This window comes from Oncorhynchus mykiss, chromosome 30 (genome assembly GCF_057628025.1).
Source record: "Oncorhynchus mykiss isolate SJ-2025 chromosome 30, ASM5762802v1, whole genome shotgun sequence".
Classification (NCBI taxonomy): domain Eukaryota; kingdom Metazoa; phylum Chordata; class Actinopteri; order Salmoniformes; family Salmonidae; genus Oncorhynchus; species Oncorhynchus mykiss.
Genome location: NC_143051.1, coordinates 24,108,274 through 24,134,821, shown reverse-complemented (window position 1 = coordinate 24,134,821; position 26,548 = coordinate 24,108,274). Strand labels below are relative to the sequence as shown.

Here is a 26,548-nt window from a genome sequence, read left to right as displayed (position 1 = left end):
TCGTCTCCCGTCCAGTTTTATCACTGACACTGCCATGTTTCTGTATATGGAATATTCAAACGTCTGTGAAACAAGTGTCTGTAAAACATCACATAGTTGATTTGCAACATGTCTACACTACTGCATACACCTATTTGTAAATGTCAGTTTTGCTGAGAGAGCTGGCTATCTGTTTTAATGAGCCTAATGTATAGTTAAGAGGCTTCCCAAAAATGTCCCATCCTTTTGGTTTATTCTATTCGTCTTGCTGCTGCCTGAATGAGTTCCCTAACTCACACACACACACACACACAAGCTCTGTCTGTCGTTGGATCTCATTTAATGTCAAGTATGGCCTCCAGGCCAATTCCTGGTGTTGAAAGCCATAAACAGCCTGCAGTGTGTGTGTGAACACCATTGGATTGGCTATGCACGTGCATCACAGCACAGAGGGGCGCTCCAAACAGACTTTCCTGTGATTGAACGGGTGATAAAACATGGGTCTCTTTTATCAGAGCTGGCCAACATGCCTCTGAAGACACGCGTGTATATGCACACACAAACAAATAGTTCCTCATAATATTATGACACCACACCTATCCGATGACAGATCATTATTAGTCCCATATTCTACCTGGCTTGAAGGGTTCTCAATAGGAGTATGATTTGTCATTGGATGAGCGTTTGTAATGTTGTGTACATGCCAGGGAGCAATAACCTGGGTGTCAGCCTTTCAGTCATGCCAACAATCCCATAAGGAGTTGCAAAGAGCGCAGGAATGACTCGCCCCCAGGCTAAGGTAGGTGAGGATGCATGCGTTGATAGTGCTGTAGTGATGGTCATGATGTCATTGGGCTTGTCCTGGTGTGCCTGTAGAGGGCCCGAAGTTAGTAAAGTGGTTGAGTCGTGCCAGGTTTTAGGGCCTGCCAGGATGATGTACTGTACTTCTGCAAGCCTGTTGCTTCATAGCTGTGCAATCCTCAGTCTGCTGGTGAGTCACTTTTAGTATTTTGTTAGGATCCCCATTAGCTGCCGCTAACGAAGCCGTTATCCTCCTGCGGTCAACACAAAACATGAAATTATACAGAACATTATAGACAATGACAACTCATGGACAGGTTAGAGCGTTGGGCCAGTAACATCAAGGTTGCTGGATCGAATCCCCAAGTTGACATGGTACAAATCTGTCGTTCTGCCCCTGAGCAAGGCAGTTAACTCACTTTTCCCCGGTCGCCGAAGATGTGGATGTCGATTAATTCCCTCTGATTCAGAGGGGTTGGGTTAAATGCAGGAGACACATTTTCAGTTGAATGCATTGTTGTACAACTGACTAGATATTCCCCTTTCCCTAAATTGAAAACAATACACACTTTCATATACTTAAGTCTCAACTGTCCATGCTTAGTAACATTACACAAAAGCCGGGACATAGATACTATTTAGTTAATCTTAAGATGATAAATACCACCCAGTGGGTCATAGTGGTTATCTTGTGGTAATCTTGGTGGAATTGTTCTTTTAAAAAAAATTAAGTCACACCAGATTGGAGCCGTTTACCCAATCCCATATGTACTGTATGTTGCCTCAGCAACCGTGAAGGCCTTGACTTTACATAACATTTTAGTCACCTCCAGATATAGTTGGTTAAAGTATAAGTTAGTGGTGCTGAACAGAGTTACACTGGGGTGGAGCCATTCACAAAATGAACACAGTCCCATACATCAGTTTCCTCCAGCTAAAGCCTAGCTAATGTCATGTGGAGAAAAAGACATGGAGAGACCTAAATCTGTTCCTATCTCGCCACTGTTTCTCTTACAGCCTGTTTGAGTTCACAGTGCCAATGGCACATCTTATCTTTAACCCAAACACCAGATGTTCTTGGGAGGAAGAGGAGTGGATAGATGTTTATTTTTAAATAGTTTTTTGGTCAGTAAGGAGAGGCGTTGTTTTGTGAGGTGCTGGTTTATTTGTTTTCTGAAATCAAATGTTGCTGTTTGCTTGAGGGATTTGAGAAGGCAGGTAGTTCCGTTCAATCATTCCTCTATATAATACTTTGCATCACATTGACTTATTGTATGCCTTATGTTAGCTGATTGAATAGACAATTTGGAATTTGTAACACAAGAAGTGATGCAGTCAATCTCTCCTCTGCTCCTGGGTTGACTACCCAGGTTGTTTGTGTATTTGTTTGTTGGGGCAGCACTGGCAGTAAAAGTCCCAGTCCTTACTAAGGGTTCTGGATTTGAAGGTTGAGGGAGGAACGGAGGGAGACTGACAAGGAGAGAGCGGGAGAAAGAGAAGGGAGCGGGAGGATCTGATCTGTCTGAGTGTCACTACTACCACTACTTGCCGCCATGCCAGTTGAAGAAGAGGAAGTAGTCATAGTACTAACAAGAAGTAGTACTGAAGGTGCCAGACTTGTGGTTTACTGTCTTATGATGACATCATCAACTGATCAATGGTTAGCCATTTAGTTGGACCTGCTTCCTCTCCTGGGCCTTCAGCATCAGGTTACAGTAGGTGTGCAGCAGGAGTGCTATCTCGTTTTCAGACTTCACAGAAATATCCCTCCAAGAACGATGCCCACATTGTATTGTACCTCCCTTTTGAAGTTGCATGAAAGTGATCCCGTTTCTATGATTCCCTGCCAATAGAAACGGCCTCTGCCTGGGTGTGTGGCATTCCATGTAGCTAGCTTTCACCCACAGAAGCTCCAGCATTTCTCTTGAATTGTTCCATCTCAACACTAGTCTAAATCTCCACTAAGCCCAGACAGCAGTCTGCTCTGTTTTCACCCAGCACCCACCAATGTGTTTACCTGCGCATTACACACCCTTAAGCACTTATTAAAGTTTAAACGAGATTAGAGTGTATCTGTGTTTTCTCTGCTTCCTTTGGCTCCAATAGTGAGCATTATGCCAGAGGTTTGGTGATAAACTTGGCAGGGTCAGGATCCAAGGAGGAAAGAGTAATTAGTGGGAACTCTATGCTTGTTTATCCTAGAGGAGGAGGAGGGATGAATGACTAGAGCCTGATAAGGGTTATGTTATGGTATATTATGTTATTGGAGGGATGGCACTAGCCTGGTCCCAGATGTATTTGTCCTGTTCAGCCAACTCCAGTGCTCATTGCCACTGACCAAAGGAGTTGGCTGAACAAATCTGGACCTGGCTAGGGTAGGCGTCTGTCGGTTAGTTAAGAACAGATGGAGAGGGTATGGGACGAGGCTAGCGCTTAGCGTGCTTAGTCTGTCAGCCCTATGTCCCTGTGAAACACAGCTGAGCAAACCAACCGTAGTGGAGAGGAGTGTGGCGAAACGGTCAGTGTTGTTCCTCTTCCCTGTCTGTCTGTGAGGTCATTGTGGTTAGACACACACACACACACACACACACACACACGGAAGATCCCTCTCCTCCTACCGTTACACTGTTTAGTACCATCTAACTCATGCCAAGCAGGGAGTGGTCCATGTCAGTTGTTTTTGTTCATTCAATGTCTCACACTAGCTTTTGCCATTCATGACACTATAAAGGGTACAGTCGGTTGAATAGCATGAATGAAAGCATTTAAAAATAATAATAATAATTTATGCCACTGTCAATCATCATTGCTATGATGGAGCCTGAGAAGATACAGTTGAACTCGAAGTTTACATACACTTAGGTTGGAGTCATTAAAACTCGTTTTACAACCACTTCACAAATTTCTTGTTAACAAACAATAGTTTTGGCAAGTCGATTAGGACATCTACTTTGTGCATGACACAAATAATTTCCCCAACAATTGTTTAGACAGATTATTTCACTTATAATTCACTGTATCACAATTCAAGTGGGTCAGAAGTACACTAAGTTGACTGTGCCTTTAAACAGCTTGGAAAATTCCAGAAAATTATGTCATGGCTTTAGAAGCTTCTGATAGGCTAATTGACATCATTTGAGTCATACCTGTGGATGTATTTCAAGGCCTACCTTCAAACCCAGTGCCTCTTTGCTTGACATCATAGGAAAATCAGCCAAGACCTCAGAAAAAAAAATTGTAGACCTCCACAAGTCTGGTTCATCCTTGGGAACAATTTCCAAACGCCTGGAGGTACCACATTCATCTGTACAAACAATAGTATGCATGTATAAACACCATGGCACCACGCAGCCGTCATACCGCTCAGGAAGGAGAGGCGTTCTGTCTCCTAGAGATGAATGTACTTTGGTGCGAAAAGTGCAAATCAATCCCAGAACAACAGCGAAGGACCTTGTGAAGATGCTGGAGGAAACGGGTACAAAAGTATCTATATCCACAGTAACACAAGTCCTATATCGACATAACCTGAAAGGCCGCTCAGCAAGGAGGAAGCCACTGCTCCAAAACCGCCATAAAAAAGCCATGCTACGGTTTGCAACTGCACATGGGGACAAAGATCGTACTTTTTGGAGAAATGTCCTCTGGTCTGATGAAACACAAATAGAACTGTTTGGCCATAATGACCATCGTTATGTTTGGAGGAAAAATGGGGAGGCTTGCAAGCAGAAGAACACCATCCCAACCATGAAGCACAGGGGTGGCAGCATCATGTTGTGGGGATGCTTTGCTGCAGGAGGGACTGGCGCACTTCACAAAATAGATGGCATCATGAGGTAGGAAAATGATGTGGATATATTGAATCAACATCTCAAGACATCAGTCAGGAAGTTAAAGCTTGGTTGCAAATGGGTCTTCCAAATGGACAATGACCCCAAGCATACCTCAAGTTGTATCAAAATGGCTTAAGGACAACAAGGTCAAGGTATTGGAGTGGCCATCACAAAGCCCTGACCTCTGTCCTATACAAAATTTGTGGGCAGAACTGAAAAGGCGTGTGCGAGCAAGGAGGCCTACAAACCTGACTCAGTTACACCAGCTCTGTCACGAGGAATGGGCCATAATTCACCCAACTTATTGTGGGAAACTTGTGAAGGCTACCTGAAACGTTTGACCCAAGTTAAACAATTTAAAGGCAATGCTACCAAATACTAATTGAGTGTATGTAAACTTCTAACCCACTGGGAATTTGATGAAAGAAATAAAAGCTGAAATTACTAGGACTAAATGTCAGGAATTGTGAAAAACTGAGTTTAAATGTATTTGGCTAAGGTGTATGTAAACTTCCGACTTCAACTATCTGTAACCAGTTGAGTTTTGGCTTCAACAAGACAGCCAAGAGATGAGGGAGGGAAAGGGAGTATGACCGAGAAAGGAGAGAGGAAAAAGGGAGAAAGTCTTATTCTGATGGTGCTTAAAGGACCGGGGTGAAGGCTATGAATAGGGGGTTAGAGGTCAAGTAAAGAGAAAGGAGTTTAATGTGCATTCTGATCGATTCCTGTAAATGTAAGGGTAGGGCAGTAAAAGGCAGCACTACACACACACTGAGCTGGAATGAACAGCTGTGGTTTTACCCCCAGTGTCTGGTCTGGTGCATAGCAACCTATTATTGCCAAAAGCCCTGGTCTGCCCTTGAAAGCCTATGTAAATTACGATCGCCAGAACGATTTTTGTTGGTGACTGTGATTTTGGGCTCAAATTAGTTTATGATGAAGTTTGATCCCCACTGTGAATTATTAAAAATGTGGCTACAAATCAAGATATTTTATTAAATAGAAAACCATTCTGAATACTACGTTCTTGTAACACAGTGCTGACACAGACCAATCACGGGTCGGGAGTCTCCCGGTTGATACTCTCAGGCAGGATGAGAATGACTACATTGACCATGATCCTTATCAATTTTTGTTGTTGGTGCCATTCAGCCCCATTCAGCAATTTGGCACTCTTCAAATTCAAGTACTTCTGGCTTCATGCGACATTGGGAGTTTTCCATAGGAATACGTGAATGACGTCAGTGCTATCACCATCTACTGGTTTTAATGTATGGTTCTAGCAGGGTTAATGGATGAGGAAGGAGGTCAACGTTTCACACACAGTAAAGAATCCTCCAGGGGGTGACAGACGTGTTGTCACGCTGCCCTATTAAAAAAATCTGTGTGCATTCCAGCGCTGACGATTGAGTGACTCTCGTCAACCGACAACTCTGTAGATTTACTGCCTGGAAATAAATATAAATCGAACCGTGCAATTTTTCCCTCATCGTTTTCCCTGAAGTTAGTAGTTAAACTGTTCTGTGGCTAGAGCACACACACACACACACAGATCAGTTCACACATGTGACATATCATCTTTGTTTTCAAAACTTGCTTCAGAAGAGAACCCATCGGTTTTGAAAAGTATGCAATTTTTCAGGGTCAAGAATGGTTGTCGAAAGTATCCATTTCCTGCTTGTGAATGTAGTCTTTTTTAAATCAAAGTTGGCAGTATTTTCTGTAAACTGAGGATGTACGTAGATGAACTGATAAGATGATACCTGTGGAAAAATAAGTGAAAGTTAAACCTGCTTTTAGTGTTCTTTCTTTCTGCCCAGCCAGCTGTTCTAAATGGTTTCATTATTAGTGTTGTGGCCTGTTCAAACAGCCGCATGTCTGCATCCTACATAGTGCACTACTTTTGACCAGAGCTCTATGGGCCTGGTCCAAGTAGTGCACTATAAGGAATATAATGCCATTTGGGACACAAGTCACCCACCCAAAAAGCAGACCTACCTCTCGGCCTGGCAGGACCCACCTCTTTAGGTTCAACACTGATCCCTTTCACTAGCTGACTGGAAATAGATGCTCACCCACTAAACACTTGTTTTCTATTTTATTACCTCAGTCTCTCCTCTTTTTTTTTCTGTCATTTTTTGGGGACTTTGAATCAGTTTCTCTTTCATTCTCTCTCTCTCCCCCTTCTCTCTCGCCTAAAATCAGTTTGATTATCACCTACCAAAACACACTAGTTTTCTCTTTTATTTCAGTGGTCTAGCTAAATCGGCTCTCAGGGCGTTTTGCTCTGTGTTAGCTGGTCAAGGGGTGGCCTGCCCACAGTGGGGCTGTGTGGGGAAGAGGAAGCCTTTAGCCAGGGCCCAGCTAGTGGGCTGAGTGAGAGCAGCCATAGCCCAGACTCAGGCCCAGACCACGGGCATTCTGTGGTTCTGTCTAAGTGGAAGATGACGGCTCAGTTTGGCTGCCTGTGGTTAAACCCAAATGTGCTGCTCTTTGGAAAACCAATGGCTGCCGGCTGGGCTGGCTTTGTCAAAATGTTCCTACGTCAATGAAGCATGCCATCAAGTAAACAAAAGGCTGCTTATATCACAAAGTACATCCGGTTGTGACATGATGTGTGTGAAAGCATGAGGTATAGTACGGATTTATGTTGTGGTCTGTGTACAATTAATAAAACTGAGCTTGCTTTAACTGTACAGAGAGCTGCGTTTAACACACACAATGATGGCTTCCATTGCAATCTGAGTGGAACACGACATGCACTCACTCACCTGTTCCTCCTGGTTTAATCATTGAAGTGCAGCTCATCTGCTAATTACAAGGGCTGGTCTGGATCGCCTGCTGATTTTAAAGCTCTGATCAGCTAAGAGGCCAATCTGCAAGCAGCTCTGTACACCCTGTACTGGACACTCCAGGTGGGCAGCCAAATATAACTAGAGCTCTCTCTGGGTCTGAGGTCAAAGATCTTCTAAGACCATGTTGCTGGATTCATCTTCAGTCTGCCTGGCTGGCAACCCTCCACAAGTGTATCGCCATCTGTGATTTATATTAATGCTCAATAAATATTTACCTGGGCTTTTGTAGTTTGATGTATAGCTAACTTCTCCAAACAGACACATTCTAGATTAAGATGAAAGGACTGTCAGACTTCCTAACCAAGCCCCTGAGTCTGAGCCCATCCCCTCAGAGGAGAAGTGCTCTGAGGTGGAGATCTTGCAAACTGTCACGATTAGCGCAAGTTATACACACACTATGATGCAATGCATGTTTGTACATGTCCCTATTCCAGCGTTTCCCAAACTCGGTCCTCTGGACCCCAAGGGGTGCATTTTTTTTTCTTCCCCTAAGCTTGATGATTAGTTTTTATTTTATCAGCTGTGTAGTGTTAGGGCAAAAAAACCAAAATGTGTACCCCTTGGGGTCCCCAGGACCGAGTTTGGGAAACTCCATCCTTCAAATGAACCATAAATGGGGAGATATTGATGTCATGGTGTTTTTAGAAGTTCACCATGATTCCGTGCTGTCTGTCTTGTAATTATTTAGTGTTTTCTACAATCTCAGGTGGAGCAGTCTAAGGTGCTGGTAAAGGAAGGAGGAGTTCAGCTTCTTCTCACCATCGTTGACACGCCAGGGTTCGGCGACGCTGTCGACAACAGTAACTGGTACGTCTGACTGACTAACCTGCCCTATATCTCTATCTGAATGTGTATATTCTACATTAAATGTAGTCACTGTTACCTGACATTGAGTAATGTCTGTGCTCTGCTCTCCTATAGCTGGCAGCCAGTCATTGATCACATCGACAGTAAGTTTGAGGATTACCTCAACTCAGAGTCCCGGGTCAATAGACGGCAGATGCCTGACAACAGAGTGCACTGCTGCCTCTACTTCATCACCCCCTCTGGACATGGGTAGGTACTGCAGCTGGTATGGTCTCCATTCTGAAACACAACATTGAAATTCAGTGTTGAATCACAGTTGATATTGTGTCGCTTCTCAAAATGTGAATAATTCTTCAAGGGTGAAGAATCCAGTATTTTCATTCTCTCATTTGAGATTGAGCATGATCCTATAGCTCTTGAGAATGTTCCCTAACAGGGCAGATGGGGTATTGGTCACGGGATTAAATCAGTATTACAACTACTGTGTAGCCTAAGACTGTTTACATGTTACTAGCTGGTCATCCACACTCCTGCCCGTGGTGAGGAGTGCAGCTGTCAGTTTTCAATTAGGCCTAGCTGCCCGCCCCACCCTCGACCCCATGCTGAACCCCTACTAGGACTGCTGAGAGGCACACTGGGACAACATTTATGTAATCTGTCCTCTCCTGGGTTCACTTTGTTTGAGGCTGTTTCTCCTCTGTATCTTGGCTCCAGTCCGTGCTCTGCTCTGCTCAACACACAGCTGTCCCTGCTGTTACATTACATCCCTACACTGGGCTGCTCTGTGCTCCCCATAAACAAAGGTTCATTTGACAGGCCAGCGCTCTCTCCATTTGGGTGTCAGTACCCCTCACCATCTTGGCCCAAAGTGTCTCTATCTCTGACCAAGTCCTTGTTCTGTTCTGTTCTTCATGTGCCTGGCTGGCTGGCAGCAGTCTGTGGTCATCCAAGAGGACTAGCACCGTATGGCTCCATTCACAGTTAACATCTGTCTCCCCTGTGTCCCCACGGGACTCTCATAGCACATTACCAGCACAGCTGGAACCAGGGCAGAGAGTGAAGTGTGTATCTAGGCCGTGTGTGTGTGTGTGTGTGCACAAACTGATCTTTCAAAATGAAGACTAAAACACAATAATTTCTCAAAAGTGCGATGATTAATTTTGTTATTTTGAGCGATCTCTCTGAACGTGAAGTTTCATCTAGCCACAGCCAGCCAAGTCAGACCGGAGACTTGTACTTGTTGGCATGCCCTTTAACTTTTTCTTGTCTGCGTGCCAAGATTCAACGTTGCTTAGATGTCCCAGCATCTCCTTTCACAAACAGTCTGGAGTCTGTAACTCTGTATGAAATACCAATGTGATGTCTGTTTAAATTAGAGCTGTTTTCAGGCAGACAGAACAGAAGAATCCTGTTGTTGGTCACAGAAGAATCCTGTTCTGCTCAGTGGATTTACAATGTGTTGTGGGCCGGCCAGATGTGCAGTTTCAGCAGCAATGCTGCCATGGAGCTAGAGATTCATTCTGGAAACAAGAAATGCTGTTTTTTAGTCCCGAGGTCGGCCAAGCTGTGCAATCTGAGTTTCTCTCTTCTCTCTCTCCAGGTTGAAGCCTCTTGATATAGAGTTCATGAAGCGGTTACATGAAAAAGTGAACATCATCCCCCTCATCGCCAAAGCGGACACAATGACTCCTGAGGAGTGCCAACAGTTCAAGAAGCAGGTGTGTGTGTGTGTGTGTGTGTGTTGGCTCTGTATACATACTGTGTTCTATGGGTGGCCTGTGTGTTTGTGGTTTGTTAAAAAAACTACGTCTTTATCTGAATGCAGAAGTCAACAGTTTGGGTGTGTGATTAGTAGTTTATGCCAACTATTCCTGTGGGAGAGAACACATGCAATAAATAAGTGCTTGCACAGTTGTTGCACAGAGCGTGTGTGTGTGCTGAGCACAGTTTCCTCATCCTGTGTATTGACTGACCCTTCAGTGTGAGGGAGAATTAATATTTGTGACTCGTTGGACAAAGATGGACAAAACGAGAGGGGAGCAAGACTCTTATCATCTCGCTGTCTCTCCTCTCGGTCTCGGCTCGCTGTCTCTCCTCTCGGTCTCGTCGCCGTCTCTTGGTCTCGTTGTCTGTCTCGGTCTTGGACTCATCGCGGTCGGTCTCTCCGCTGTCTGTCTTGCCCTCATCGCTGTCTCGGTCTCGCCGCGGTCTGTCTCGGTCTCGCCGCGGTCTGTCCCGGTCTCGCCGCGGTCTGTCTCGGTCTCGCCGCGGTCTGTCTCGGTCTCGCCGCGGTCTGTCTCGGTCTCGCCGCGGTCTGTCTCGGTCTCGCCGCGGTCTGTCTCGGTCTCGCCGCGGTCTGTCTCGGTCTCGCCGCGGTCTGTCTCGGTCTCGCCGCGGTCTGTCTCGGTCTCGTCGCTGGACCGTGGAGACTGACTGACGGGTCCGTTGGCGATCGTGGAGACTGACTGACGGGTCCGTTGGCGACCGTGAATTTTATTTTTATTTTGACCATAGAGCCATACAGAGAAGTTAGCTAGCTATCCTAGAGATATGCATATGTCTCGGTCTCGCCGCGGTCAGTCTCGGTCTCGCCACGTCTGTCTCGCAAGTGTGTCTCGGTCTCGCAAGTGTCTGTCTCGGTCTCGCCGCGTCTGTCTCGCAAGTGTCTGTCTCGGTCTCGCAAGTGTCTGTCTCGGTCTCGCAAGTGTCTGTCTCGGTCTCGCAAGTGTCTGTCTCGGTCTCGCAAGTGTCTGTCTCGGTCTCGCAAGTGTCTGTCTCGGTCTCGCAAGTGTCTGTCTCTCTCGGTCTCGCAAGTGTCTGTCTCTCTCGGTCTCGCAAGTGTCTGTCTCTCTCGGTCTCGCAAGTGTCTGTCTCTCTCGGTCTCGCAAGTGTCTGTCTCTCTCGGTCTCGCAAGTGTCTGTCTCTCTCGGTCTCGCAAGTGTCTGTCTCTCTCGGTCTCGCAAGTGTCTGTCTCTCTCGGTCTCGCAAGTGTCTGTCTCTTCTCGGTCACTGTCTCTCTCGGTCTCACTCTCTCTCTCTCTCTCTCTCTCTCTCGCTCTCACTGTCTGTCTCTCTCTCTCTCTCTCTCTCGCTCTCACTGTCTGTCTCTCTCTCTCTCTCTCTCTCTCTCGCTCTCACTGTCTGTCTCTCTCTCTCTCTCTCTCTCTCTCTCGCTCTCACTGTCTCTCTCTCTCTCTCGCTGTCTCTCTCTCTCTCTCTCGCTCTCACTGTCTGTCTCTCTCTCGCTCTCGCTCTCACTGTCTGTCTCTCTCGCTCTCACTGTCTGTCTCTCTCTCTCTCTCTCTCGCTCTCACTGTCTGTCTCTCTCTCTCTCGCTCTCACTGTCTGTCTCTCTCTTTCTCTCTCGCTCTCACTGTCTGTCTCTCTCGCTCTCACTGTCTGTCTCTCTCTCTCTCTCTCGCTCTCTCTCTCTCTCTCTCTCTCTCTCTCGCTCTCACTGTCTGTCTCTCTCTCTCGCTCTCTCTCGCTCTCACTGTCTGTCTCTCTCTCTCTCTCTCTCGGTCTCACTGTCTGTCGGTCTCTCTCGGTCTAGTCTCTCGCATATTGGTCTCTCTCTCATCGCTGTGTCGTCTCTCATCCATCTCTCTCATCTCTATTTCTGTCTCTTCTCCTCGCTCTGTCTCCTCTCTTGGTTTCATCTGTCATCTCTAGCTCTCTCTCTCATCGCTGTCTCCTTCTCCACCCCCATTGCTCTCACCTTTCTATATTTTTCTCCTCCCCTTCTCTCTCTCTCCCCTCTCTTCTTCCCCTCCCTCCCTCCCCTAATCTCTTTTATAGATCATGCGAGAAATCACAGAGCACAAAATCAAGATCTACGAGTTCCCAGAAACTGACGATGAGGAGGAGAACAAGATAGTCAAGAAGATCAAGGTTTGGTTTCTCCCAATGCGCTCATGCGCACACACATACACGCTGCTTTTATTCTCCACGCAAGAGATGGAATTGAATAGGAGAAAAAAACTTGACCTGACAAACAAACATGAACACGCATCACTATCTTTATCCTAATTGCGATATGTCATGTTTACAGCCCCAATAACATAAATCCAATAAATCTAACACAAGTGTTTTGGCTGAGCTGGCCCCAACAGCCCCAGTATTGACAAGAGAAGACTGACTGGTTTGTTAGCTACCGTGGAGACTGACTGACTGGTCCGTTGGCGACCGTGGAGACTGACTGACGGGTCGGTTGGCGACCGTGGAGACTGACTGACGGGTCGGTTGGCGACCGTGGAGACTGACTGACGGGTCGGTTGGCGACCGTGGAGACTGACTGACGGGTCAGTTGGTGACCGTGGAGACTGACTGACGGGTCGGTTGGCGACCGTGGAGACTGACTGACGGGTCGGTTGGCGACCGTAACAAAAAAAAAATATATATATATATTTTTTTTGTTTTTTTTTTGACCATAGAGCCATACAGAGAAGTTAGCTAGCTATCATAGAGATATATACAGAGAAGTTAGCTAGCTATCATAGAGATGTATACAGAGAAGTTAGCTAGCTATCATAGAGATATATACAGAGAAGTTAGCTAGCTATCATAGAGATATATACAGAGAAGTTAGCTAGCCACCATAGGGCCATACAGGTAGAATTAGTATTGATTAGGTCACACGATCAGATGTCCTCTACAGGTCCAGCACACTCTGCACTTATATTGTCACACGCAATCATATACACACAAGCAAATACACACACACACACACACACACACACACACACACACACACACACACACACACACACACACAGTGCCTTGCAAAAGTATTCATACCCCTTGGTGTTTTTCCTATTTTGTTGCATTACAACCTGTAATTTAAATTGATTTTTATTTGGATTTCATGTAATAGACATACACAAAATAGTCCAAATTGATGAAGTGAAATTTAAAAAATAACTAAAAAATTATAAAACATTTCGAAGAAGAGTGGTGCGTGCATATGTATTCACCCACTTTGCTATGAAGCCCCTAAATAAGTTCTGGTGCAACCAATTACCTTCAGAAGTCACATAATTAGTTTGATTGCACACAGGTGGACTTTAAGTGTCACATGATCTCACTATATATACACCTGTTCCGAAAGGCCCCAGAGTCTGCAACACCACTAAGCAAGGGGCACCACCAAGCAAGCGGGCACCATGAAGACCAAGGAGCTCTCCAAACAAGTCAGGTACAAAGTTGTGGAGAAGTACAGAGCAGGGTTGGGTTATAAAAAAATATCTGAAACTTTGAACATCCCACGGAGCACCATTTTAAATCCATTTTAAAAAACATTTAAGAATATGGCACCACAACAAACCTAGACAGGGCCGCCCACCAAAACTCACGGACCAGGCAAAGAGGGCATTAATCAGAGAGGCAACAAAGAGACCAAAGATGACCCTGAAGGAGCTGCAAAGCTCCACAGCGGAGTTGGGAGTATCTGTACATAGGACATATTTAAACCGGTCACTCCACAGAGCTGGGCTTTACGGAAGAGAGGCCAGAATTAAGCCATTGCTTAAAGAAAAAAATAAGCAAACACGTTTGGTTTTCGCCAAAGGCATGTGGGAGACTCCCCAAACATATGGAAGAAGGTTCTCTGATCAGATGAGACCAAAATTGAGCTTTTTGGTCATCAAGCAAAACGCTATGTCTGCAAACCCAACATCCCTCATCACCCCGAGAACACCATGTTTTTCATCGGCAGGGCCTGGGAAACTGGTCAGAATGGAAGAAATGATGGATTTGAGTCTGGGACGGAGGTTCACCTTCCAGCAGGACAATGACCCTAAGCATACTGATAAAGCAACACTCGACTGGTTTAAGGGGAAACATTTAAATGTTTTGGAATGGCCAAATCCCAGACCTCAATCCAATTGAGAATCTGTGGTATGACTTAAAGATTGCTGTACACCAGCAGAACCCATCCAACTTGAAGGATCTGGAGCAGTTTTGCCTTGAATAATGGGAAAAAATCCCAGTGGCTAGATATGCCAAGCTTCTAGAGACATACCCCAAGAGCCTTGCAGCTGTAATTGCTGCAAAAGTTGCTCTACAAAGTATTGACTTTGGGGGGGTGAATAGTTAAGCACGCTCAAGTTTTCTGTTTCGCATATTATTTCTTGTTTGTTTCAAAGTGGTAGACGTTGTGTAAATCAAATTTTACAAACCCCCCAAAAATCCATTTTAATTCCAGTTTGTAAGGCAAATGTGGTGGGTGAGTACTTTTGCAAGCCACTGTACACACACACTAAGCACTGTTCTCAACTGTCACTGAGCTGGTGTGATCTCAATACACTACTTTATCTCCAGTCAGTTTTCCATCTAATTTAAAAAAGGGAAACCTGGTGAATATACAGTGCCTTGCGAAAGTATTCGTCCCCCTTGAACTTTGCGACCTTTTGCCACATTTCAGGCTTCAAACATAAAGATATAAAACTGTATTTTTTTGTGAAGAATCAACAACAAGTGGGACACAATCATGAAGTGGAATGACATTTATTGGATATTTCAAACTTTTTTTAACAAATCAAAAACTGAAATATTGGGCGTGCAAAATTATTCAGCCCCTTTACTTTCAGTGCAGCAAACTCTCTCCAGAAGTTCAGTGAGGATCTCTGAATGATCCAATGTTGACCTAAATGACTAATGATGATAAATACAATCCACCTGTGTGTAATCAAGTCTCCGTATAAATGCACCTGCACTGTGACAGTCTCAGAGGTCCGTTAAAAGCGCAGAGAGCATCATGAAGAACAAGGAACACACCAGGCAGGTCCGAGATACTGTTGTGAAGAAGTTTAAAGCCGGATTTGGATACAAAAAGATTTCCCAAGCTTTAAACATCCCAAGGAGCACTGTGCAAGCGATAATATTGAAATGGAAGGAGTATCAGACCACTGCAAATCTACCAAGACCTGGCCGTCCCTCAAAAATTTCAGCTCATACAAGGAGAAGACTGATCAGAGATGCAGCCAAGAGGCCCATGATCACTCTGGATGAACTGCAGAGATCTACAGCTGAGGTGGGAGACTCTGTCCATAGGACAACAATCAGTCGTATATTGCACAAAGCTGGCCTTTATGGAAGAGTGGCAAGAAGAAAGCAATTTCTTAAAGATATCCATAAAAAGTGTCGTTTAAAGTTTGCCACAAGCCACCTGGGAGACACACCAAACATGTGGAAGGTGCTCTGGTCAGATGAAACCAAAATTGAACTTTTTGGCAACAATGCAAAACGTTATGTTTGGCGTAAAAGCAACACAGCTCATCACCCTGAACACACCATACCCACTGTCAAACATGGTGGTGGCAGCATCATGGTTTGGGCCTGCTTTTCTTCAGCAGGGACAGGGAAGATGGTTAAAATAGATGGGAAGATGGATGGAGCCAAATACAGGACCATTCTGGAAGAACCTGATGGAGTCTGCAAAAGACCTGAGACTGGGACGGAGATTTGTCTTCCAACAAGACAATGATCCAAAACATAAAGCAAAATCTACAATGGAATGGTTCAAAAATAAACATATCCAGGTGTTAGAATGGCCAAGTCAAAGTCCAGACCTGAATCCAATTGAGAATCTGTGGAAAGAACTGAAAACTGCTGTTCACAAATGCTCTCTATCCAACCTCACTGAGCTCGAGCTGTTTTGCAAGGAGGAATGGGAAAAAATGTCAGTCTCTCGATGTGCAAAACTGATAGAGACATACCCCAAGCGACTTACAGCTGTAATCGCAGCAAAAGGTGGCGCTACAAAGTATTAACTTAAGGGGGCTGAATAATTTTGCACGCCCAATTTTTCAGTTTTTGATTTGTTAAAAAAGTTTGAAATATCCAATAAATGTCGTTCCACTTCATGATTGTATCCCACTTGTTGTTGATTCTTCACAAAAAAATACAGTTTTATATCTTTATGTTTGAAGCCTGAAATGTGGCGAAAGGTCGCAAAGTTCAAGGGGGCCGAATACTTTCGCAAGGCACTGTACTTGACTGCAGCGAAGGTCACACTAAAGTTGACTTCTGCAGACTGTGTGTGTGCAGAAACCTGTTAGACAAGGCTGTTCATTTATTTTTGTTGTGTGTCAGCTGTGTAACACTTGTCCCTCCCTCCTGCAGGATCGCTTACCCCTGGCTGTTGTTGGTAGCAACACCATCATCGTGGTCAATGAGAAGCGGGTGCGAGGGAGGCAGTACCCCTGGGGTGTGGCGGAAGGTGAGGAGTCATGGGTCATGGGTCAGAGGTCACAGTCAGGTACTGGCCTGGACACACACACACACACACGCACCAGTCTTTGGGTGTTATTCAATATTAGCACAAAAGTTGTCCTACACATACTGTTTAATTTGAAAGGTTTATGTCTGGAAGAAGTACAAGCTATCTCACCCTACTATGGGGTCAGTACATTATCCGGGAAACAGCACTCTTCTTATAGTTTGTGTGTGTGTTGGGGGAAGTGCATCTGCAAGTGATGTTGATTTAGAGTGACAGTTCTGCTTTGCCCCATAGGCCTGCTCTGTGTCTCAATGCAAATGCTCACATTTCTATCAATCAAATGTATTTAAAGTCCTTCTTACATCAGTTGACGTCACAGAGTGCTGTACAGAAACCCAGCCTAAAACCACAAACAGGAAACAATTCAGATGTAGAAGCACAGTGGCTAGGAAAACCTCCCTAGAAAGGCCGGAACCTAGGAAGAAACCTAGAGAGGATCCAGGCTATAAGGGGTGGCCATCTGGCTCTTCTGGCTGTGCTGGGTGGAGATTATAACAGAACATGGCCAAGATGTTCAAATGGTCATAAATGACCAGCAGGGTCAGATAATAATAATCACAGTGGTTGAAGAGGGTGCAACAGGTCAGCACCTCAGTAGTAAATGTCAGTTGGCTTTCATAGCCGATCATTCAGAGTATCTCTACCGCTCCTGCTGTCTCTAGAGAGTTGAAAACAGCAGGTCTGGGATAAGGTAGCAAGTCCGGAGAACAGGTCAGGGTTCCATAGCTGCAGGCAGAACAGTTGAAACTGGAGCAGCAGCACGGCCAGGTGGACTGGGGACAGCAAGGAGTCATCAGGCCAGGTAGCCCTGAGGCATGGTCCTGTGAGTGAGAGAGATTTAAATTCACACAGGACACTGGGTAAGACGGGAGAAATTCTCCAGATATAATAGACTGACCCTAGCCCCCCGACACAAACTATTGCAGCATAAAAACTGGAGGTTGAGACAGGAGGGAGACACTGTGGCCCCGTCCGACGATACCCCTGGACAGGGCTAAACAGGCAGGATATAACCCCACCCATTTTGCCAAAGCACAGCCCCCACACCACTAGAGTGATATCTTCAACCACCAACTTACTATCCTGAGACGAGGCCGAGTGTCGCCCACGGCACGAACCCGGGGGGGCCAACCCGGACAGGAAGATCCCGTTAGTGACTCAGCCCACTCAAGTGAAGCACCCCTCCTAGGGATGGCATGGAAGAGCACCAGTAAGCCAGTGACTCAGCCCCTGTAATAGTGTTAGAGGCAGAGAATCCCCGTGGAGAGAGAGGAACCGGCCAGGCAGAGACAGCCAGGGCGGTTTGTTACTCCAGTGCCTTTCCGTTCACCTTCACACTCCTGGGCCAGACTACACTCAATCATAGGACCTACTGAAGAGATGAGTCTTCAATAAAGACTCTCACATGGATAGGCAGACAATTCCATAAAAATGTAGCTCTATAGGAGAAAGCCCTGCCTCCAGCTGTTTGCTTAGAAATTCTAGGGACAATTAGGAGGCCTGCGTCTTGTGACCGTAGCGTACGTGTTGGTATGTACGGCAGGACCAAATCGGAAAGATAGGTAGGAGCAAGCCCATGTAATGCTTTGTAGGTTAGCAGTAAAACCTTGAAATCAGCCTGAGCCGAAGCCAGCGTAGAGTCCCATCTACGTTTCTAGTTTCAGCTCACATAGTCGAAGTGACACACTTTTTGCAGCCATGTAAATACTTGTATTAAAATGTCACACTATTCCTATACTAAACATTAGATTACTAGAACCAGGTTAAGTTCAGTAGACTCCTGCCCAACAGTTGACACTTAGAGAGGTATGTTGTGTTATCAACATAGACTTGTTATGTTTTCTCTGACCCTGTTTGTGTCTTGAGTGATAAAACTCTGTCTGCTAGAACTCAGCATTATCTACTGGTGACATAATGACCATGGAATGTTCTAAACAAATAGAGTAGCACTTATGTCATATTGCATACAGTGAACATGACATTTGTTAATGTAAAAAAAAAACACACAAAAAAGACAAACATTGAGATTGTATGACTGTTGCTATGTATCAACTTGTAACTATTTAGTTCTACTTCCACTCAATAGAACAGGCCCTTTAGATGGAGAGGTGTGTTTTGAGCAGGCAGTCCTGTCTGTAGATGAGACGTGTTCTACTCAACAAGATATGTGTGTTCTGTTCTCTTTGATGCTAGACAGACACAGAATGACAGGAAGCTGCAGGAGTGCCTTAGCACAAATAAAATATTTTTCCACTACCTAAAAAAAAAACGAATGCACCCGACTAAGAAATATGTGCACGCAGGAATGCAACAGCTCCCTGGGAGAGATGATTTGAAAGAGGATAGGTTTACCATTTAACACGCGGCTCCTGTTCATGCCTCTCTGCATCTCGTCTTCTTCACTCAAACATGTTAAGAACAGTTGTAAATTAGTCTACAATCTACAGCACTGGTCTTAGTCGAGTAGACATGTTTATGAAGTTTAGCTAGCTCTTCTGAACTTTAACCTCATGACCCCAGCAGTCATCACCCCAGAGCTCAAATCACACACACATTAAATACCCTCTAACCCCATAACTTCTTCATGTCCCCCCTCTGCTCCCCACTGTTTTCAACCGCTGCATGAGTATATGGTCAAATCAGTTGTAGCCTAAACTCTACAATTCAGATACAGCTCTTTATTTCTGTCTATGGCCAGATAACAAGTCATGGTCTTTGATCTGTAATGAGTTATGTGTGTGGCTGTAGTTCTGGATAAGACATAGTTGTGTGCTCTCGACTGGATGAACTGTGTGGTTACTACTACTAGAGAGTACCTCTGTGGTGGTTCCATGTTAACCGCCCATGGGGAGTGAGTTTTGGAATTTAAAAAATGTTTCAGGCACCATGTAAGTGTGTAAATATAGAGAGGGCGGGAGAGGGCAAGGCCACTCTTCAGCTTTGTGATCCACTCCCTACAGCAGTCAAACAGAAACCTCAGAGGAACTAGTGAATGTGGAAGAGTATGTGGTGTCTGGCACCACCCTGTGGCTGCTGACAGTATTACACCCATACACTCCTCTCTGTCTCCTCCCCACAGCTCTCTAGGAAAAGATCTCAATTGCATCTTCCCTGGAGCTGAGCCTAACTCTCTAGCACGCTCTCTCTCTCTCTCCTGTGACTGCCACACCCCCTGGTGGCTACTGACTGTACTCTCTCTAACTCTTTCTCCATTCTCTCTCGCTCTGTCTCTCTCTGCCTCTCTCTGTCTCGCTCTCTAGTGGAGAATGGAGAGCACTGTGACTTCACCATCCTGAGGAACATGCTCATCAGGTACCGTTACAGCACACACACTCTCCTCTGCATTATGGTCATGCTCCACTGAGTGTCCTGGTTTAAACGCTGCATGAGCAGTAGCAGATGGTAGGGAGATTATGGTGCAAGTTTTCAGTGCAATGTCATTCCTCACTGCTCTCTGACTGTTTAAATGGATTTTAGTGTCACTATCGTTTTTTACTGTAAAGTGTATTGCTGTGGTTAATTTTAGTTGAAATAAAGTTGTATTTGATTTCAGTGGTTCTGTCTTCTTGTTTCAGAACTTACATGTCATCTAAATAAAATTTTAATTTGATTTTGATACAGAACTCACATGCAGGACCTGAAAGACGTGACCAACAATGTCCACTATGAGAACTACCGCAGCAGGAAGCTAGCAGCCGTCACATACAACGGAGTGGACAGCAACAAGAACAAGGGACCAATGACCAAGTGAGTACTAACCAAAAGTTGACCAAAGTTGTTTGTATGTGGTTCTGTTTTCCATTTCTCTCCATTCAAGCCAGGTCTTCTGTAACAGCGTGGATGAAGGGCAGGAGATGAGGCCCCGCACTAACGCAATCCACTCCTCTGATCACAGGGACTAACAGTCATCCACACACAGCCCAGCATCTGGGCTTGATCTAACACAGTCTCATAAGCCTGAGCCACTGCTAATTCACAGCCAAGTATAGAGAACCTCACTAAAATGATGCACCGTAAAATCACAGTAACCATAAGCATTCATTAGCTAACTAATAGCTCTCTAACGCACGGTCATCATAATATCAGCATGCTAAGTGTGTGTATGTTTCTGTTTTTTTTTTAGATTTGACACAAATGAAGGCATGTAAGTGTCATTTCAGTTCTTCAAGAACCCCTTGTTAGCTATGTTTCTATACTCTCCTCTCTGTTTTCCCCTCGTACAGATATCTGTGTTGTTTAGAGATGCCGTTCTTTATTTGACGCTAGAGGCCCCTACCAGGTCATGAAATAGATGATATCACTCTACGGCACTCTAGCCAACTGCCCAGTCTTCATTGAATACTTGTTGGCAGAATAGTCTCCAATAGTCTTCCTGGAAAATCGTATTTGTTGTCCTGTGAAGGGGCTCTTGCTTTCTTTGTGAGCTTCACTCAGTGTCCGTACCAGTAGAGCTTCACTCAGCGTCCGTATGGCGTTCACTAACTCTTGGCGTTCACTAACTCAGCGATGCAATGGCTTGGCTTTACTAACACAGACAGAAATGGCTATTGAATCGCTGGGTCTTCCTCTCCCATGTTCCTCCTCATCCTCCTCCAGGCACAAGTGTATGCAGGAGAGATCGTGACAGGAATTTCCACCCTGGCCCAAAGTCTGAGTTTGACTGCTCTGGGGTGCAAGGCTTTAGACTGATGGATGTTGTGTGTGTGCACATGCCTCAACCCTGCAGGAGTCCATTGGCCCAGATGGAGGAGGAGAGGAGGGAGCACGTGGCCAAGATGATGAAGATGGAGATGGAAATGGAACAGGTGTTTGAGATGAAGGTCAAGGAGAAGATCCAGAAGCTCAAAGACTCTGAGCAAGAGGTACAGGAACCTAACAGAACACCTTCACACCACTCAATCAAATCACTGAAATACTCTGTTTGTTCCCATGTTTATTTGTGTATTTTCCATAGAGCAATCTCACTAAAAAGACGCACCACCGTTTTGAATGGTTAAATTGATTTAATTAACAGAAAAGGAGATAATAGGCCTTATCTTACCTGACGTTAACACTACAAAATGCATCATTAGTAATTAAACATGGGTACAGTCCATAGAGGGCTTGAGCTGTCAATCAGAGGATGATTTAGAGACAGACAGGAAGCCCATCACTGCAGCTCCCAACACCCTCAGAATGGCTTCCAGTTTCTCATCAGAAAAGAGACACTGCTGGTCACTCCTCCCAATCCAAAGTGGCAGGTATTTTAGTGGTTAGAGTCTAGTGGTTAGAGCGTTGGGCCAGTAAGCGAAAGATTGCTGGATCGAATCCCCGAGCTGACAAGGTAAAAATCTGTTGTTCTGCCCCTGAACAAGGCAGCTAACCCACTGTTCCCCGGTAGGCCGTCATTGTAAGTAGGAATTTGTTCTTAAATGACTTGCCTAGTTAAATATCTGTTCAATTTAAAAGCCTTTCTCCTCTCATGCTGCATGATTCTGTCTAGGGTCTATCTCACTGTCGCTCTGTAAAAGAGAAACATACTCCTCTCCTCCGTGTACCAGTCAACCAGAAGGTTCTGCTCCTGCTCAGACGGGTGCTGGCTGTGTTCAAGGAGAATGGTCACATGTCTGAGCTGGGATGTCCAGTACTGCTCACACTGCCTGTCTCCAACAGACATGATGAAATGTTTTAATATGGTCATAGCTGTGATTACATCATACTCAGTCAAACACACACATACTGTATATGCACACACACACACGACTCCAGCATGCAAATGATGCAAATTGTCCTGTCTGCAGCTCCAGCGGCGCCACGAGCAGATGAAGAAGAACCTGGAGGCCCAGCACAAAGAGCTGGAGGAGAAGAGACGCCAGCTGGAGGATGAGAAGAACAACTGGGAGGCACAGCAGAGGGTGCTGGAGCAACAGAAACTAGACTCCTCCAGGTACAACACACTACTACAACATATACATTTCTATACAACAGCATTACATGGAGTCAACCATGAACAATTATTCAACCTATTTATGTGGTGTTGTATAATACAGTATTTATTTTTCTACTCCTCACCTCTTCCTGTACCTTCATAGAATATGATGGAATATTACTTAGTGTCCATTTGTTGAGAAACAGACTTGTCTCAATGGTTGGAGGAAAGGGCAGAGATCAAAACACACACCCTTTGAGACAATACACACCTGTTGAAAGTCAAACGGCACAGGGCTCAGCCAAAGTGCTCCTTGATATCACACACACCGCAGCCAATACTGTATATACAGCTCCTTATGAAGAGCTCTGCCTCTTAATTAACTTAGCTCTCTCTCTCGCCCCTACAGGACCTTGGAAAAGAACAAAAAAAAGAAGATATTTTAAAAGTATTGCAGGAGGACCACCATGTAACAATGTACTAGTTGCCAATTTACCAGCCTGGACCGTCAGTTTGCCTGTCGACCAACAACCTGTTACTGATACTGTATGTGTGACGGAGCAGCGTGGTCTGTCTGGGGGAAGTTGGTTCTAACTGGGGGATAGAGGGAGAGCGGCTCCTCCATTAAACTCAAACTCACTTTCAGACAGACTCAGTCCTGGAACATGCTATATCACTGTACTATTTCTACTTTTATCCCTCTTTTTTTATGTATAGATGTATTTTCTTCCTGAAGTGGGCACATTAGATGGTTGTACAATCATGTTTTGTGTTTCACAGTGTGACACACAGAAAAAGGATTTTAGAAAGGATTTTTTTTCACTTTAAACCCCAGAATGCCACAACTGTTTTTCTTTCACTTCCTTATTCTCTTTCTAGTTAGATGACCTTGGAGACAGACTGCACTGCTTATTCTCTTTCTAGTTAGATGACCTTGGAGACGGACTGCACTGCTTATTCTCTTTCTAGTTAGATGACCTTGGAGACAGACTGCACTGCTTATTCTCTTTCTAGTTAGATGACCTTGGAGACGGACTGCACTGCTTATTCTCTTTCTAGTTAGATGACCTTGGAGACAGACTGCACTGCTTATTCTCTTTCTAGTTAGATGACCTTGGAGACGGACTGCACTGCTTATTCTCTTTCTAGTTAGATGACCTTGGAGACTGACTGCACTGCTTATTCTCTTTCTAGTTAGATGGCCTTGGAGACGGACTGCACTGCTTATTCTCTTTCTAGTTAGATGACCTTGGAGACAGACTGCACTGCTTATTCTCTTTCTAGTTAGATGACCTTGGAGACGGACTGCACTGCTATGTTGTAGTGTTCTATTTAACGCCAAATGACCAAACAGCAGAGTAGGAAGCTACTCACCTCCAGCTACACACCTCAGGCATTTTGTTTTGAAACGATTTTGTTATTTAGTTGCCCCTTTTTTATTTTTGTAATCCTGATCCCAAAATGATATGCTCTTCCATCCCTTGTCATTTAAATGATCTAGCCATGGATGGCATATTTTTTTCTGTTTAAAATGTTTGGCTCTCTTATATTGGCCCTGCTACAGTAATCATTTGTTCATTATTGGTTTCATGTTTGTTTGCAGGCGTTTTCCAGTCTGGTCTTGGAGGTCTACTGTGCACACTGGATTTGACTCCAGCTGACACATAGTAGGCCCCCTTGACCACGGCTAGAGAACCCTGTTTTAGAAGACTGTGGGGAGGAATGCTTGGTTATTGTTGTTTACTTACAATTTCGAATAGCTGTAAATAAACAAGTCTATGTTGACTGTAATAAACAACTGTGGGGTTCCCTTCCCAAACATCACATTTAACTCTTCATGTACTGCATCTCTATTTTTATTTGTCTTTTGTTTTGTTTTTATAGTCCCGTAATAAACTTGTGATACAACCCAGCGTAGTTTTATTGAAGGTTTTTGTTAAAATGTAAGGGAATTATTGTGGTAAGATGTGGCTTAGCTCACCCTTGAGTCAAATTACAAGCCATAAACTGTCTTCTGAGATGTATTGTTCTTCTCACCAAGATGCACGCTATATTTCACCAGCAGGGGGCAGTCAATAACTACTGACTCCATCATATCCCAAACAGCAGGGATCATCAACTAAACTCAGCAAAAAAAGAAACTGCCCTTTTTCAGCACCTTGACTTCCAAAGATAATTCACAACAATCCAAATAACTTCACAGATCTTCATTGTAAAGGGTTTAAACACTGTTTCCCATGCTTGTTCAATGAACCATAAACAATTAACGACCGTTCCACAGGTGCATGTTAAGACACTAACAGCTCATAGATGGTAGGCAATTAAGGTCACAGTTATGAAAATGGAGGACACTAAAGAGGCCTTTCTACTGACTCTGGAAAAACACCAAAAGAAAGATGCCCAGGGTCCCTGCTCATCTGTGTGAACGTGCCTTAGGTATGCTGCAAGGAGGCATGACTGCAGATGTGGCCAGGGCAATAAATTGCAATGTCCGTACTGTGAGACGCCTAAGACAGCGCTACAGGACAGACAGCTGATCGTCCTCGCAGTGGCAGACCACGTGTAACAACACCTGCTCAGGATCGGTACATCTGAACATCACACCTGTGGGACAGGTACAGGATGGCAACAACAACTGTTCAAGTTACGCCATGAACGCACAATCCCTCCATCAGTGCTCAGACTGTCCGCAATAGGCTGGGAGGCTGGACCAAGGGCTTGTAGGCCTGTTGTAAGGCAGGTCCTCACGAGACATCACCGGCAACATCATCATCTATGGGCACAAACCCACCGTCACTGGACCAGACAGGACTGGCAAAAAGTGCTCTTCACTAACGAGTCGTGGTTTTGTCTCACCAGGGGTGATAGTCGGATTCCTGTTTATCGTCGAAGGAATGAGCGTTACACCGAGGCCTGTACTCTGGAGCGGGATCGATTTGGAGGTGGAGGGTCTGTCATGGTCTGGGGCGGTGTGTCACAGCATCATCGTCGGACTGAGCTTGTTATTGCAGGAAATCTCAATGCTGTGCGTTACAGGGAAGACATCCTCCTCCCTCATGTGGTACCCTTCCTGCAGGCTCATCCTGACATGACCCTCCAGCATGACAATGCCACCAGCCATACTGCTCGTTCTGTGCGCGATTTCCTGCAAGACGGGAATGTCAGTGTTCTGCCATGTCCAGCGAAGAGCCCGGATCTCAATCCCATTGAGCACGTCTGGGACCGGTTGGATCGGAGGGTGAGAGCTAGGGCCTTTCCCCCCAGAAATGTCCGGGAACTTGCAGGTGCCTTGGTGGAAGGTAACATCTCACAGCAAGAACTGGCAAATCTGGTGCAGTCCATGAGGAGGAGATGCACTGCAGTACTTAATGCAGCTGGTGGCCACACCAGATACTGACTGTTACTTCTGATTTTCACCCCCCCCCCCCCTCCCCCCCTTTGTTCCGGGACACATTCCATTTCTGTTAGTCACATGTCTGTGGAACTTGTTCAGTTTATGTCTAAGTTGTTGAATCTTATGTTCATACAAATATTTGCACATGTTAAGTTTGCAGAAAATAAACGCAGTTGACACAGGACGTTTGTTTTTTTGCTGAGTTTAGATTCAGTCAAGTATAGAGAACCTCACTAAAATGATGCACTGTAATATCACAGTAACCACCAGCATTCATTAGCTAGCTAATAGCTCTCTCACGCACGGTCATCATAATATCAGCATGCTAAGTGTGTCTGTTAATGTTTTTTTAAAGATTTGACACAAATGAAGGCATGTAAGTGTCATTTCAGTTCTTCAAGAACACCTTGTTAGCTATGTTTCTATACTCTCCTCTGTTTTTCCCTCGTACAGATATCTGTGTTGTATAGAGATGCTGCTCTTTATTTGACACAAGAGGCCCCTACCAGGTCATGAAATAGATATCATTCTACGGCACTCTAGCAAACTGCCCAGAAGTCTTCATTGAATGCTTGTTGGTAGAATAGTCTCTAATAGTTGTCCTGTGTTTAGGCTCTTGCTTGTTTCGTGAGCTTCACTCAGCATCCGTACCAGTAGAGCTTGTTGGTGGCTTTGCTAACACATGCAGAAATGGCT

The 26,548-nt window shown here is 45.0% G+C and overlaps 1 protein-coding gene across 12 annotated transcripts in view; it reads left to right on the top strand.

Annotated features, from left to right (window-relative positions):
- The window catches only part of septin7a (septin 7a), a 43,926-nt gene extending 19,556 nt beyond the window's left edge, over nucleotides 1-24,370 (top strand). For 4 of the 12 annotated variants that reach the window (XM_036970685.2, XM_090227871.1, XM_090227864.1 and 1 more), the window contains 11 exons: nucleotides 8,172-8,272; nucleotides 8,387-8,521; nucleotides 9,873-9,990; nucleotides 12,071-12,163; nucleotides 16,394-16,490; nucleotides 19,811-19,862; nucleotides 20,172-20,297; nucleotides 20,674-20,694; nucleotides 21,277-21,412; nucleotides 22,331-22,476; nucleotides 22,868-24,370. In XM_036970685.2, the coding sequence (XP_036826580.1) occupies nucleotides 8,172-8,272; nucleotides 8,387-8,521; nucleotides 9,873-9,990; nucleotides 12,071-12,163; nucleotides 16,394-16,490; nucleotides 19,811-19,862; nucleotides 20,172-20,297; nucleotides 20,674-20,694; nucleotides 21,277-21,412; nucleotides 22,331-22,476; nucleotides 22,868-22,904 (1,062 nt within the window). In that variant the 3' untranslated portion in view covers nucleotides 22,905-24,370. Of the gene's footprint in view, nucleotides 1-8,153; nucleotides 8,273-8,386; nucleotides 8,522-9,872; nucleotides 9,991-12,070; nucleotides 12,164-16,393; nucleotides 16,491-19,810; nucleotides 19,863-20,171; nucleotides 20,298-20,673; nucleotides 20,695-21,276; nucleotides 21,413-22,330; nucleotides 22,477-22,867 lie in introns of all 12 variants that reach the window. The other 8 variants (XM_090227863.1, XM_036970684.2, XM_090227866.1 and 5 more) reach the window with 3 other exon arrangements.
- The last annotated feature ends 2,178 nt before the right edge of the window (nucleotides 24,371-26,548 follow it).